This window comes from Triturus cristatus, chromosome 12, assembly GCF_964204655.1.
Source record: "Triturus cristatus chromosome 12, aTriCri1.1, whole genome shotgun sequence".
NCBI lineage: Eukaryota > Metazoa > Chordata > Amphibia > Caudata > Salamandridae > Triturus > Triturus cristatus.
This window is the reverse complement of record NC_140595.1, coordinates 514666945-514683405: the sequence shown is the minus strand read 5'-3', so window position 1 is coordinate 514683405 and position 16461 is coordinate 514666945. Positions and strand designations below refer to the sequence as shown.

Sequence of the window (16461 nt, the reverse complement as noted above, 5' to 3'; positions counted from 1 at the left end):
CTCACCCGATCAAGGGCGCACTGTATATTCCGGTGCAGGGAAGAGATAAAACACCCACGACGGTGATTAGCACGGTGCTGCTTGGAACCAACTGACGGTCACGCTAGGGTTAGACCTCCTGTATGCGCCGCTCATGCCCCTTGCCTACCACCCTAGTATGCCATTACTGCAGGAAGCGGGTTTTCGGAAACTGCATCAAGCTATCCATGTTTCGACGTGGGGGGACTTGTATCATAATGGCGTGTTCCGTTCCATGGACCACCTATATGCGGGATTGCAGCCTTCTCCCCTGGATGTCTTTTACTACCTTAGGCTTCGACAGGGGATAAGGACGCTTACTCCCGGCTTTCCGCAGGAGCCCCCACAGATGGCGCCGCTGCAGCGCATCCTCCATGACGACACCCTGGCCCGGTTGGTCTCTAAAATATACAGGGCGGTGCATTCATTATCTGCCTTGTCGCGGCTGGCGGCCAGGGCGCGATGGGATCTGGAACTGCAGGCCCCGCTGACGGATAAGCAATGGGAGTTCTGCCTGTTACAAACGGAACGCATCTCCTCCAGTAGTCGATTTAGAATAATACACTATAAGTTCATTCACAGGCTGTACTATACTCCTGCCCGACTGTGCAGGTACCGGCTCCGCGACAACGACAGATGCGACAGGTGTCGGGCCCCTGGGGCCGATTTCCTCCACCTGGCGTGGGGGTGCGAAGCGGTTCACCGTTTTTGGTGCGAGGTGTTTGCAGCACTCTCCAAAATGATTAATGTGGTGGTTGAGCCCTCCCCTCTCGTCGCTCTGCTGGGTTATGTGGAACCACTACAGGCGGCACACCGCAAATTCGTTGCGCTCGCTTGTTTGCTCGCCAAGAGAAGAGTTGCGTGTCGTTGGGGTAGGGGCAGGGCCCCAAAATTCAAGGAATGGATGCGAGATCTCACCTACTGCCAAGACCAAATAAGTGTATATTCCGAACTTTTGCCACTGCCCTCGCGACCTGCGGATATCTGGGCTCCATTACGTTGTTACCTCCTGGCAGGGGGGGCTCAGGCGGATGCTGGGGATGCCCCATAGCGACCCTCTTCGAATGCTCTTGAGACCTGTTGAGCGTGGGTGCCTGCTGCCATTTCCACTGGGTATTATTGAATAGTCGATTTGCACTAAAGACCCTTACACGCGGCTGGGTTTTACAATGCTGCTCTGTTGCAGGTAACTGCTTGGTGCGGGAGAGGGGCCCTTTAAGGTGTGTCTTGCCTACTGTGGACTCCATTGCTTACCTGTTGCTTGATGTATTGCACTGCTTTGCTGTACATGTCCCCCCCCCCCCCCCCCCGCCAGTATGATCTTGCTATGTTTCCCTCCATGATTATAATGTCATCTATATGCTGGCTGTATGCACTCACTGGCGTGCCTTTTTGTATCTTTTTCTGGCTGATGCTGTATGATCGCTCAAAAGTTCAAAAATAAAGTTTAAAAAAAAAAAAAAGACGACCCATCGAGAGCAGGTCCGTGTTTGCACGGCCCGACCTTTCTTGGCGCCCACATAGCCAACAAAGTGTTGATCGTCCACCCGGAATTGTTCTGTGCGATACAAATAAAATGTTAACGCACGTTTTGGATCCAGACGGTGGAGTCTCGCCTCCTCCTTGGAAGGATGCGTGAAGAAAGTGGGTAAAGTGATGCTCTGTCCTATGTGAAAAGAGGTAACCACTTCAGGTAAAAAAAGAAGGTCTAGTTCGAAAGACAACCTTGTCTGGATGGACAGCAAGGAAATGAGTTTTAGAAGGTAGAGCCTGAAGCTCGCTCACCCAGCAAGCAGAAGTAAAGGTAACCAGAAAGGCAGTCTTTAAGGTCAAGCGCCTGAGAGAACAATTATGTAGCGGCTCGAAAGGAGCACACATAAGGTAAGTTAAGACCAGACTCAAATCCCACTGGGGCATTACGAAAGGAATAGGAGGAAAGAGGTGAGCAATGCCCTTAAGATACCTATTTAAAATGGGGGACTTGAAAAAAGAAGACTGATCAGGAAGACGAAGAAAGGCTGAAATGGCCGAAAGAAAGTCTTTAATGGTGCCCAGAGTAGAGCCCAGCTGGGCAAAATAAATAATTAAGTGGAGAACCTCTGAAAGAGGGGCAAAAAGGGGATCCACAGCCTTTGCTGTGCACCATGTCACAAATTTGTTCCAACTAGAAGCGTATACCGTTTTAGTGGATGGACACCTGGCTGCCAAGAGGACAATACAGACTTCAGGAGGAAGGTCAAAAGCTGTCAACTGGCGCCGCTCAATCTCCACCCAAGGAGGTGGAGGCTGGACAAGTTCGGGTGGAGGATCGTCCCCTGCTGCTGCGACAGAAGATCCTCCCAAAGGGGCAGTCTAATTATAGGATCGATGGCCATGTTCAAGAGCTCGGGATACCATACTTTCGTGCTCAGTCCGGAGCAACAAGAATGACTTTGGCCCAATCGCGCTTGATCTGCAGCACTCTGGGGGGAAGCGGTATAGGCGGAAAAGAGTATAGAAGACCGCAACTCCACTCGTAACAAAAAGCGTAGCCGAGCGAGGCCTGACTTGGAAATTCCAACGTGCAGAGCTGCTGACATTGCGCATTCTCATCGGTGGAGAATATATCTAACCAAATCTCTCCCCACTGCTGAAAGAGACCATGCATCACCTCAGTGAAGACGTATCATGCACCAGCGGCTGAGTACGTCCGCCCTGGTGTTCAGAGAACCTGCCAGGTGTTGAACCACCAGAGACATGACCTGATGTTCCAGCATCGTCCAAAGGCGAAGAGCATCTTGACACAGGCTCGACGACCCCACCCTGCCCTGCCCTGCCCGTTGCAGTACCACATGGTGGTGGTGCTTTCTGTGAACACCTGCACAACCCTTCCTTTGACAGAAGGAAGGAATGTCTTCAGTGTCAGACGAATCGCCCGAGGCTCCAGAAGATTGATGTGGAGCCCGGACTCCACCGGAGACCGGAGGCCTCTGATCTCCGCCTCTCTCATGTGGCCGCCCCATCCCAGAAGTGATGTATCTGTCACCACTGTCAGGTCTGGTTGGGGAAGGGAGCAGGATCTGCCGTTCACCCAATCCTGGTTCGCTAGCCACCACTGCAATTGGTGTGCAGTGCCCTCCGAGATCTGGACGACATCAGGAAACATTCCTCTGATGCTGCACCACTGGAACTTCAGGTCCCACTGCAGAGCCCACATATGCCAGCTGGCCTGATCCACCAGCAGGATGCAGGAGGCCATGAGGCCCAGCAGCCTCAGGGTCATTCTCACCGAAATCCAGGATAGAGGCTGAAACATCGGTATCATAGCCCGAATATCCCGGACTCGCTGCTCAGGAGGATAGGCCCGAAACTGCCCTGTATCCAGAACTGCTCCGATGAAAAGGAGGTTCTGAGAGGAAATCAGATGCAACTTTGGCATGTTGATAGTGAACCCCAGTGAGTGCACGAGGTCCGCTGTTGTCTGGAGGTGGGAGACGATACCCTGGGGCAAGCCAGCCTTAAACAGCCAGTCATCGAGATAGGGGAAGACTGCAACCCCTGATCTGCGCAGATCAGCTGCGACCACCAACACTTTCGTGAACACCCGAGGGGAGCTGGTAGGCCAAAGGGGAGCACAGTAAACTGAATATGCTCGTGGCCTACCGTCAACCATAGTTAACGCCTGTGGGCTGGAAGGACGGGGATGAGGAACTAAGCATCCTGCAAGTCCAACGCTACCATTCAGTCTCCATGTTCTGTTCGAGGGCAGACAGGACCTGAGCTAATGTCAACATTTTGACCTTCTCCTTCCGGAGGAAGCGGTTGACGTCCCTGAGATCCAAGATTGGATGCAGGCCTTTGCACTTCCTGGGTACCAGGAAGTAGTGGGAGTAACAACCACAACCAACTTCTGGGGCAGGGACTCGCTCGATAGCTCACTTGGCCAAGAGCTGTAACTTTCTGACGGAGAAGGGCCAAGTTATCGTCCGACATGCAATGGAGTGTTGGTGGCATAGAGGGAGAGGTAGTCTTGAAGGGGAGGGAGTTGCCCCTCTCAGAGTATCTGCAAAACCTACCTGTCCGACGTGATGTTGTGCCAGAGGGGGAGGTGATGGCGGTTCCTGCTGCCCACCGGCAACTGGTGGCCCTGAAAGGTCGGACTAGGAAGGTTTGGAGGCTGCTGCAGAGGAGGCACTGGTGGACTGGCCTGCCCGCTGACCCCTAGACCCACGGCGATGGGTCCCACACCCCCAAGCAGCGCAGAGACTGGATGGCTTGCGCCGGCCTGTAGCCCTGGGTGGAACGTGGTAGGGAACCCCTTCCGTAGCCACGAATGGGGCGAAAGGCAGACTGAACGGGGCGAGTAGTGGCAGCGAGGCCCAAGGATCTGGCTATAGCTCTAGAGTCTTTGAAGCGCTCAAGCACATTCTCTGCCTCGTCGCCAAACAGGTGACAGCCATCAAAGGGCATGTCCAAAAGGGTCAATAGGACAAACCCGGAGAAGCCAGTGGACCTCTGCCAGGCGTAGCGCCTCAAGGCTACTGACGTAGAAATCGTCCAACCCAGGGTGAACTTTGCTGCGTCTCCACCCGCACAGGAGAGCACTGCCTGGGCCTCCTCCGGGCACTGAGGCAGCACTTGCGCAACCATGTCCCACACAGAGTGGGTGTATCAGCCCAAGAGACATGTGGTGTTCACTGACCACCTAAGCTGGAAACATCTTCTTGAAATGGTCTTGCTTCTTGGATTACCTATTTGGGCAAGCAGTAGGGAACGTGCCTTTGGATGTTGAGGCTTGGACCACCGAGCTCTTGCGGGTTGGATGTTGAGAGAGGTACATTGGGTTGCCAGGGGAAATCATCTTGTCCACTGGAACCCCTGTGCTGGGCTTGGCCCAAGTTCCCAGAAGGATGTCTCATTGAACATCAGCAGGGGCTCCGAAGAGGACGCTGCTGCCTGAAGCACCTCAGTCAGTTAGTCCTGACTGCTATTGTAGGAAGCTCAAGGCCCAAGGCCTCAGCCGCCCTACGCAACACCAAAGTGTAGGAGGCTCCCTCCTTCGTGGCCATGGTAGGGGGAGAAAGTATACTAAGGTCTAGAGAGGTATCCAGACCACTGGCCTCACCCAACTCCTCTCTCCAGTCCGGCTCTTCAAGCTGGTCTGCCAAAGGGTCAAGAGACCCCTCCCAGACCATCTCACCCTCCTCTGGCTACCACTCAGGGCAATAATGAACGCCAGGGTAAAACAGAGGTAAAAAAGTACCGGTCGGCGCCGGTACAGGAGCCGGCCTGGCAGCTTGTCCAAGGTCAACGACGATCAGGGACACAACCGGCGTCGGAGGTGGTGGAGGAGTCGTCAGAGTAATCTGTGCCGGAGGAAGTGTCCTAAGTCGACCGGCGCCGATCCGGATCCAGGTCTGGATCCCTGATGGCCCTGCGGCGCTGAGGATAGAGCCGCCAGCATCAAAGGCCTAGAGCCCCCAGCCGAGTCCGGTGGGCCCGAAGGCACACCAGCGGAGTCAGGCTGCCCAAAAATGGAGTGGAGGGCTTCGTAAAATACACAAAGCTGGGCAGGTGATGCGACGACTCCCAGTGGCTTGGGAAGCTCAGAGCCGTCCCAGTAGGCTCTGCAGGCGGAGTCAAAGGACGACAACATTCCGCATCCCCCATTGCGTCGGCGGACGGACAGGGAGAAGGCAAAGAGGGACAGTGCTGCTTTGCCTTCTTCTTGTGCTTCGACTTTCCCGATGACGAAGACTGAGGAGGAATGATGGTGGTGACTCCGCTACCGGTCCTGCGACCTCCCTCTCGACAGGGGCCTCGAGTGGCGTGGAGCAGACTGCCGGGCTCCAGAAGATTTCGGGACCGCTCTCACAAAGACTTCGGGTTCATGCCCCGACAGAGCAGGACTTCGGGTCGTGGTCGCGCTCCAGGTACCAGAGGCACACTAGGTTCGGGTCCGTAACCGACATCAACTTGTGACAGGAGTCACAAGGCTTGAAGCCGGTCCGACGATGGGACATCCCTACATGCACCACGAGTCGAACAACTCGAAAAAGTGTTAGTCAAAAAATGACAAAGGGTACTGCACTCTCCAGATTTGCTCTGGCTGGTACGGAAAAAGAAAGAACTGACTTCAGCATGCTCGACAGCTGAGTCGACCAACGCCACCTACCGACACTGGGGGTAATGCCGAGAAAAAATTCTCAGGATCCAGTCTGACGTCTGGGGGTAATTCAAAGGTAAGGAATCTAGAACTAATAGTCTCTTTCAGATATGTTCAGCAGCCACCCAGAGCAGCTGGCCTGCATCCATCTTAAAGACTGTCTCCTGTTAGCACTGGATTTGTTCAAGAAAGACTCTCCTACAGAATCCGGATCCATGAGGATCCACAATTTTGCACCACTCTGAACCAGACACCCACAGCCTGAGTTTAAGTGGCCCAACACTGAAGGGAAGTCTCCCCAGCTATCCTGACCTGGGATCTGGTGATCCCGACCTCCCTCTAGCAGACGCCTGCATCCTCAACCTGAAGGGTCCCCTCAACCGTAGCAGGTAAGAAGACCAGATGCCAAAAGGCACCCCTGCACCCAACACCCCACGTCCTTGGGTGGCCCAAACGACGGAGTCCAGATATCCCCCAAGAATAAAACTTACCTCTTACAGCCAGTGGTTGCCTCCAGGAAGCCTCCCTGACGAAGCCTGAAGAATCTTTTCGGAACTGAAAAACTCCATTGAAATCCACAGGGCTCCCGAAGTCCCCTTGGCACACTCCGTGCAGATGGTAGTAGAGCTAGAATACAAAAAGAGGGACAAGCGAGGCCTTTTCCATTCACACGGGAATGGGAGGTCCAGTAGGAACAGGGGCCCCTAGTACAATGATTACAAAAGGTGTTCCTATAGTTCCTTAGAATTAGAGTAGAGTCAAAACGAAGGCTAAATCCAGTTTAGTACACCATGTGGACATGGATGGAAATCCATATGTTGGATTTTAATGCCCTCACACACCCTTTCAGGTGTCATGCTTCATCATATCCCCCGGATACTCTATTCAATATACCATTTTATTGGAGTGGTTACCTCTCTACTGAGAACTGATTTTACCACCCCCAACTTAACCCTAGCCAAATACCTATGGAAGGCCAGGGCTTGAGTTATGGTGAGGACCATGCAGCTGAAATACTCCGGACCCCCTCTATTCTGGGCTTCGACAATGAGATCGCGACTGGAAGCCAATCAGGAGATTGGCAATTACTATCGGACATGAGGAGAGAATGGGTAAGGATTACCTTACACGGTGCACTCATGACTGAATACTTTAGGGCAAATACCTCACCAAATGGCCTTATAGTAAAAAACTTCCCTAGGATATTCTGGGAAGATGGCCAATTCAAAATTGAATGGTCGCAAATATCCTGGAAGTGCACCAGAGATCTTCTCATTTTAATTATAAACACGGCTAAAAGGCTGGCTGACTAACTACTCGTTCGAATACAAGCCGCCGAGAGTACCTTAAAACACAACAACTCAGGCCCCACCTTCGAAACTAAACTGATGGAGCTTAACAATGAGATTGCTGAACATAAAGAATATCTCATGAAGCAGAAAGTGGTTAAGCTACAAAAGGAAATTAAACGGTTTGATAAAGAAAATGCATACCCTTACCTTAAAGCTGATTATGTCCCGGCCAATACCAACTACTCATCTGATACTAGCTCAAATTCTTCAAAGAGGAGTTCATCGAATAACAGCGACTCTAGTACAGAAAATATGGGACCCAATCAATACAGAGGTAAGAGAGGTAGGCAGGGTTATAACACCTACCCACCACCACTCTACCAGGGACCACCTTTCTGGCAATACCCAATGTTTCCTTAAGGACCTCCACAGTTTGGCCCTCAGTTTGCACCCCAGGGCATGCGCCAGCCTTTTTTAGGCAGAGGTTGGGGCAGAGGGCGAGGGCAAAAAAGAGGTACCCAACAGGAAAAAAGAGTACAATGGGAAGAACCTGCTCAACCAGGAATGGAAACCAGGAGCCAGGCCAACAGAAAACAAACCTAGTAGTAAATTTGTCATCTAGACAATTAACCAAGACAGAAAACAATATCCTCCAGAAAGGACTAGGATTTGTTTCTACCCCCCGAGTCGATCCCTTTTCACAAACTTGTGAATTGCACCAATTTTTCCGTAAAATCCACCTCAAATTTTTCTTTGAGGGGAAGGAATACGCTCCTGATGAAGATTCGGCTTTACACAACCCTTCCTCCTTTACTCCCCAGAGTGGGATGGTACCCAATGAGGTTTTGACCTACGAACAAGCAGTACTCAAAGATGTGAAAGCTATGACAAAAAATAAGCATTTCAATAATATCACTAAACAAGAGATGTAGGCAATTGAAGCACTTGCCAATGACACTACTTTTACCATCAAACAGGCTGATAAGGGCGGTGCCACAGTCATAATGGCAACTACAGACTACGATACGGAGTGCCTAAGACAACTGGGGAATAGGAAGTACTATACACCCATATCCCGGAATCCAACTGAACGTCGAGAAGACTATCACGGGTCTGGTTGACTCTGCAGAGAGTCAAGTTTGGTTAAGTAAGAAGGAGGCCTGCTTTCTTATCAAGAAAGAACCTAGGACTCCCTACTTTTACATCTTACCAAAGATCCACAAGGGGACTACACCGATACCAGGGCGCCCGATAGTATCAGGGATTGATTCCATTCTTGAACCTTTATCACAATTTTGTGATCATTTCCTCCAACCTCTAGTAAAACTGATACCATTATACATCCAAGACACCACAGATATACTACGTCAACTGGATCAGTTTCAGAACACTAACACAATCAACTTCCTTATCACTCTAGATGTCGTAGCCCTCTACACTAACATCCCACAGAGGGCCACTCTAGATGTGATCGAGGAAGTTTTGAACTCATCCCTCGAGGGGTCACCTACCCCACCCTCATTCATCATGGAGTGCGCTACACTGGCACTGACTGAGAACTTTTTTGAATTCAAGGGTCAACTGTACCATCAGACGCAAGGTACATCCATGGGGAGTACCTTCGCTCCTAGTGTGGCCTGCCTCTACATGGCAGCATTTGAGGAAACACACATCTTCAATTAAACTAACCCCTACCGGAACCATATCCTTTTATGGAAACGTTTCATTGACTACATTCTGATTTTCTGGACAGGAGACCATAACAGTTATGGTAACTTCTTTGGATGGATTAACAATCTAAATCCTTACCTTAATTTCACTATTACGGCGTCCCCCTCCCAGATAGCGTTCCTGGATCTGACTATTAAAATCACACAGGGTGATCTTACTACCACTATGTTTAGGAAAGCTACTGACCGCAATAGCTTACTTCACTTCAATAGTCACCATCCTAAATCTCTCAAGGAAAACCTGCCCTTCGGACAATTTTTGAGTGTAAGAAGGAACTGTAGTACACTGGATGAATATAAAAGTGAAGCAGCCATTCTTGAGAAAAACTTGACTGAAAGAAAATACCCTCAGAGGAGTATTACACTTTCAGAAAAAAACGGGCACGGAACAATCACAGAGGGCCTCTTGGAACACAAAATTAAAAACAATCCGGAGGTACTGACTTGTATTACCACGTTTACACCAGCATCTAACTAGTTGACCAAAGTGTTGAAAAAACACTGGAATATACTCAATACAGGTTCTATGAACATTGAACTACCCCGGTTTGCATACAGACGCTCTAGAAATATCAAAGACATGCTCATTAATACTAGACCTAAACCCAAAGAAAAAACTTCACAGCGAACACTGTGGCAACACCCCATGGTTAAAGGACACTACCCATGTGGAGGATGCAGTGCATGCACCTTTACATCTACGCACAAGACTATAACTCTGAATAATACCTTTACCTGGGAAATGAGAGCACATACCAACTGCAATACTGCGAATTGCATTTATCTCTTAATTTGCCCCTGCAACCTCTACTACATAGGGATGACAACTCGCCCTATTAAATTACCTATCACGGAACATCGCAGTAATTTTCGTTGCCTCAAGAGTAACACCAAAATAAGTACCCACTTCCTTGAACGCAAACACTCACCAGACTTAGTTAAATGGTTGATCCTAGAAGCGAATCCCAATATAACTAAACAGAGTCTTTTTGCGAAAGAACAGCGGTGGATACATCGCTTGTCAACTGATACCAATGGTCTTAACGACGATATTCCCTGGGGTGCAATCAAGTTCTAATCTGTCCTGTGATGAACACCACTCGATATTGATCACACTGAATTGGTCACGTTTTTTCAACCCTCCACTAATAGACATTATTGATATTCCCTACACCTTGCATGTTGATTTGGTACAACATCTAATCTTCCATCGATTATTGTCCGAACGATAGACACTAACTAGTATTAATACAATGGGATTTACTCACTAGATCACTATGACATCGTTCTTTAAACACTGATCCATTTTCTTTCATCTTGTGAACTAACATATTGGACACTCCACTCCAATATGTCTGCCAAACACCAATGTATAAACAACGTGTCTGACAACATATCCTACTGCCATTTAGTCTTGAGAATACCTCGCACCACGCTTCTTACACGAGTTGTATATTCCTTGATCCCATTGCGGTGATTTGGTTTATAGTTTTACGCTATTCCTCTAAGTATTTTCATGGACCAATGCATCATAAGTCCCATTTCAAAATGTCTGCCATATAAGCCCCCTTTGACAAGGGGTGCAGCCACCAAACCCCACCCCCAGTCACATGACACAACCTCTCGCATAAGTCCTTCGCCACTTTCCACCACGCCACCTCCCGGACTCGGTGGAGAGGGTAGGTCACAGCGAGCTGCGTGAGGAGGAGAAATGTGAGTAACAGACAACAAACGTAACTAACTCCCTGTATAACCCGTGCAGGACACGACAAATACGACATTTCAATCCGTATGAGGGCAGATCTAGCTAATCAGCAGTTACTGTTACTTTGATAGTAACGCAATGTAAAAGTGTTGTTTTGTTTAAATAAGTCCACCGGCAACATAGTAGAAGGGAATCATCCGTGGACTCTACCCTGGTAAACCAGTCACACGGTGATTGGTGAGCAACCCATGTGAAGCATAATTAGTATGTAATCTGTAACGGCGATCCTATACTTAAACGGGCTGAATGATCTCACACCAGGTTGTGCACTAGACTACATTATGTAATATAGAAACCTAACCTCTTTTGTCTTGACCATATGACATTTTTAAATAGTACATAAACACATACGAATAATCTTGCTGATGCCAAGCGACCATAAGAACTGTCAAATCAGTGATGATTTCAATATTATTCTACAAGACATTAGCTCACTTTTGCAATCGGCCATATCGCTGCCTCTTTGCTCACAAGATAGCAAGGGGAGGGGTAATTAAGACAATGAGTACTCGACATTTTACCTTAGAGACCATTCTTGTCTGCTTAACTTTTTATTGCCTTACATAAAACTGTCAGATTAGAGAGTACCATTGATTGATGCTAACCTTTTCTGATTCAGTCCTAAACATTGATGAATTCACACTCATGTACAGTCCACCGAGTACTGTTGATGTCTGGACAATGACTGAATAGGGTGAGTCACATATGTGTGTATTTTCTGCTGCTTTTAAACAGGATTTCCACACTGGTGAGTAGTCACTTTTGCTCACCGTGGGGATTCACCACTACCTTGTTTTTTAAGTCCTGATGAATTTCATGACACATCACCACTTTTAATCAAGTTAAAGAGTGTGACTCACACTGAAGGCTCTCTCACTAATTGTTCCATACAATATGTACCCATGTATATGTTTTACCATACCTTTTTTTCTTTTCAGGTAGCTCCTGACATTAACAGGTATTGTGTTAGAACATAACATTTAGGTTGTAAATAACCCTAACTTTATTCGTTTGTCAAATGTAGATAGTTTTTTTTCTAAAGGTCCTGACGAATCGCGAGTATAATTACTCAAGGCGAGAAACATGTTGTCCGACTCCTTATAATTACATGACAACTTAATACGAGACATTATACTCAAATAAGTGCCATGTCTACACGCTTTTAATTAAGGGTAGGAGGCCATCAGAATAACATTAATTTTCACCAGGCACTCCTGACCTTATTTTAACCACACTAACATACATCTACATTATCCAGGCCCCACACCCGCACTTCACCATACGGCAGTTGGATAGAAGATCTTCGCCAAAGTGCCCCTTTTAAGGGAGCCCGTTGGGTATTGCACCGCCAGCCCGACAAGGAGTAGCCTATATGATGAAGCATGACACCTGAAAGGGTGTGTGAGGGCATTAAAATCCAACATATGGATTTCCATCCATGTCCACATGGTGTACTAAACTGGATTTAGCCTTCGTTTGGACTCTACTCTAATTCTGAGGAACTATAGGAACACCTTTTGTAATCAATGATGGTAGTAGAGCTCCTGTGCTGACTGTTGACCCCTGCAGTGCCGATCCTAACCTCAGGAGCTTTGTTACACCTGAGTCACCTGCTCGTAAGCAGCCCTTGACCGAAGGCACCCTTTGCCCCAATGGCTAAAGGGCCCCTGCAACCTGCACCCGGCTGCCCCAATGCTGCTGGTGGTGCTATGTGAGTGCCTAGCTGGACCTTGGGGGAAGTCTGGTCCTAACCCCCAAAACTCATACTAGTAAGTCGTTTACTTACTTGTAAACTGCTAACACTCCTTTTCCCATAGGAACCAATGTTACGAGATTTCTATTCCTCAAAATGCCTGTGTTGACCTGTATGAGAGAAAAGTAACTGTACCTTAAATGTGAAAAAGTCTTACACACCTTTTTTTGTAGGATCCACGGTGTGATATTTAGGCATATCACCCAGAGTAGTTAATATAATCCAAAAGTAACCCAAAAGTGATCACATGTAATTTCTATGCAATTTTAACTGCTTTTAAAGCATATACAAACCTGTAACGATTGCAAATCCATTCCCAATTGCATTGCCTTGTAAAGCTTCACAATTGCAAGTACATTTTACCTACCTGTACCAAGTCCTGCTTGGTTCTACAAATAAAATATAAGTATACTTTTTTATACTTACCTAATTGGTCTTGATTCTGTCTGAGGGTGTGTAATCAGTCCTTGATTGAGTGAATACAATAAACGCTTAACATCGTCTCCTGATAAGCCTAACTGCTCAACCCCACTACCACAAAGAGTGTTTGTGATTTTCGAATTTAGCCGCTTGTAAGAAAGTAGCTCTGTATATACTGTTTCCAAATAGGTACAGTGTGCACAGAGTCCACAGTCCCCAGAGGATTGGCAGAGGCTAAAGTTAAAAATAACCTTACTCTCTAAAGTGGTCACTTGGTTGAGCAGTAAGGCAGTATCAGAGGACAGTGTAAAGCATTTGTTGTACACACTCAGTCAGCAAATGGTCTCACACACAAGAACTGAACCCTAGGCCAATGGTTTTTGTATAAAAATATATAGTTGTTTTATTTTAGAACCAACAATAGGTATCAAAATATACTGTCTCAGAATGAGATGCTTTAGATAAATACTTTTCAATCTGCAATATTTTGTTTAATGCAATAGTTACAGTTGTTCCAATAGGCAACACAATTTCGAGGTGGAAATCGCCCGACCCAGCGAGTCCGTGGTGTCAAGTCCACACCGTATGGCGTGCCGTGCTGCATCTCGACCGTCAGCAAGCGCTTGAGTGAGTCGTGCCCGGGCCTCCACCGGGCACAAGTGCAGCACGTCCTCCACCGTATCCCACAGAGTGGGAATAACAGTCCAAAAGGCAAGCGGTATTTAAAGACCGCAGCCCCAAACTCAGGGACGAGAACAGTTTCTTGCCAAACTGTTCCAACGTCTTGGATTCCTGATCCGGAGGAGCGGACGGGAAGGAGGATTGGGAGGTTGAGGCCTGGATAACCAGACTCTCGGTGGTGGGGTGTTGGGAGAGGAAAATGGGGTCGCCCGGAGCAGGGCGGTGGCGCCGGGCAACGTTCCGGTCCACAGGAGGAACTGTGGAGGGCTTGGACCAAGAGCCCTGTAGAACGTCTATGAGGGCCTCATTACACTGCAGCAGAGGCTCAGTGGAGCTTGCTGTCGGTTGAAGGACCGCTGTGAGGACGTTAGTCCTCACGGCCACAGCAGGCAACTCCAGCCCTAGGGCTTCGGCCGCCTTGCACAGCAACACTTAAAAGGCTGCACCCTCCTCCGAGGCCACAGTCGGAGGAGAGATGAAACCAGCGTCCGGGGAGGTATCCAGACCGCTGGCATCCCCCAGTTCGTCTGCCCAGACCTGTGAAAGTTGACCCTGGAGGGCCATAGAGTCCTCAGACCCCTCCCAGTGAACCCCGTCATCCGATTCCTGATAAACAGGAGGAACGATCGGAGCCGGACGGTAGATGAAACGGTCATCCATAGCCGTCGGGTGAGGCACCGGACGGCGCCGTGCCGGCATCGGGTCCGGATAGGGGCTAAACCGGGGAACGGTGTCGTCCGGAGACGGCGCCGGAGGTGGAACCGGTGTCGGCGCCGGCAGAGGAGGCGTCGTGAGGTCGACCGACGCCGACCGAGATCCAGGCCTGGATCCCTCGGGGACCTGCAGCGTCAGGGCCGGAGCAGTCGACGTCGCCGGGGCCGGAGCCGCCGGCACGCGAGGTCACCCAATCGAACCTGCGGGGCCCGAAGGCGTGCCTACAGGCGTCGACGGCGGAGCCAGGCCCCTCATGGGCGAGAGGAAGGCACTGACCTCCGCCGGAGTCGCGTCAGACCCAGGGACTGGCGGGTATGGGGACGGACGCGGCTCCTGCGGCTCTGACGGAGCCGCGGGGGTGGGACCACCCTGACCCCGAGTCGCGCGACCGGCAAGGGGGGTCCGAAGAGCGATGTCGTCTCTTGGACTTCTTGGAGTGCTTCGACTTACCCGAAGACCCCGATGAGCGATGACGATGACTGCGGCTCCGCGATCGGTCCTTGGACCTCCTCCTGGACCGGGACCGAGAACGGCGCGGAGCCGAGTGCCGAAGCTTGAGAAGATTACGGGACCGCTCCCGCCTAGCTTTCGACGTCAAGGCCAGGCAATAAAGGCACCGGCGATGGTGATCCGTCACCGACATCAGGCGATGACCGGCGTCACAGGCCTTGAAACCAGGCATCCTACTGGCACCAGAGTTGAGTCGATAGACCAAAAGAAGTCAAAAAAGTCAGTCAAAAAATGACTAGGGGTAAGCTCTTCCCGGATCGGCGCTTACTGGCGCGGAAAAAAGAAGAACTGACGTCAGCGAGCGAGGGCGGCGTCCAAGTACTCCGACAACGTCATTCCGGCGCACGATGCCGACGACGGACGCGGAGCCGCAGACGACGCCTACCGACGCGCAAGGGGTATTGCTACAAAAATCTTTCCGGATCCAGCCTGATGTCTGGGAATATTCTAAGGTGAGGAATCTAACTAACTTGTTTCTTTCAGATGCAATTACACTGGCTCCCAGTAAAACGACAGGTGGACTTTAAGGCCTTGTGTATAGTCCACAAAGCCATCTATGGAGGAGGGGCTTATGATCTGCAAGCCCTCTTCCTGTGCTATGAACCATCACGCTGTCTCAGATCCTCAAACACTGGATTGGTACTCTGCCCTAAGATAAACAGAGCAAGGTGGGGGAGAAAGCGCTTTTCACACCAACCAGCTAAACTCTGGAATTCACTTCCGGTACCACTCCGACTTCAATCCAGTAGGACACTTTTCAGGAAGCAAATAAAAACATGGCTTTTCTCTCAATGCTAACCTGTCTCGCTGCACTAGCCTGCACTTACCCCAGCGCCAAGACGCCTCGGCATTAGTGCACTTTAGAAATATTAAGTCAGTCAGTCAGGACATGAGTAGTACCCTACTGACAAGGCCTAAATCTGCTATAACCAGTCTGGGTTGCGTTCTTTCCTGTTTAGAATGGACTTGGTCTTGGGAGGGTTATCTAGGCGGTTCAGTGGATTGGGACTGCAGTCAAGGGTAATTACTAGCTGCTGAGATTTGAAACAATCAACCCATCACTTTTTCCCCCCAAAATGCAACTTCAAACAGAAAATCAGCACAAACATGTGGGTAAGAAAAGAAAATAATCCTCACAATTCAAGGAAATTTTACCTTTTGTGTATGAGATAGTCCTCAAGAATGTCAAGACAGCGCACCATCTGAGAGAAAATCAAGACTTTGTGCCCACCTGCCTTCATCTTTGGAAGGAGCTTATCAATAAGAACCAGTTTACCAGCAGATTGAACCATTGCTTGCAGGTGAAAGTCAGGAGCCCCAAGACCATGCATCTCTCTAAACTCTCCAATAATCTTCTCTTCAGCTCCTGTGAAGTGTGTAAACATAACAGAATGCATTAACTTTCCAATTTTCCATCTTTTCCGTGGAAAATT

The 16461-nt window shown here is 49.4% G+C and overlaps 1 protein-coding gene across 7 annotated transcripts in view; it reads right to left on the bottom strand.

Annotated features, from left to right (window-relative positions):
• Nucleotides 1-16461, bottom strand: part of CHD9 (chromodomain helicase DNA binding protein 9) — a 1905864-nt gene that overhangs the window by 1014671 nt on the left and 874732 nt on the right. For all 7 annotated transcript variants that reach the window (XM_085637757.1, XM_085637759.1, XM_085637761.1 and 4 more), the window contains one exon: nucleotides 16184-16394. In XM_085637757.1, the coding sequence (XP_085493883.1) occupies nucleotides 16184-16394 (211 nt within the window). The remainder of the gene's footprint in view (nucleotides 1-16183; nucleotides 16395-16461) is intronic.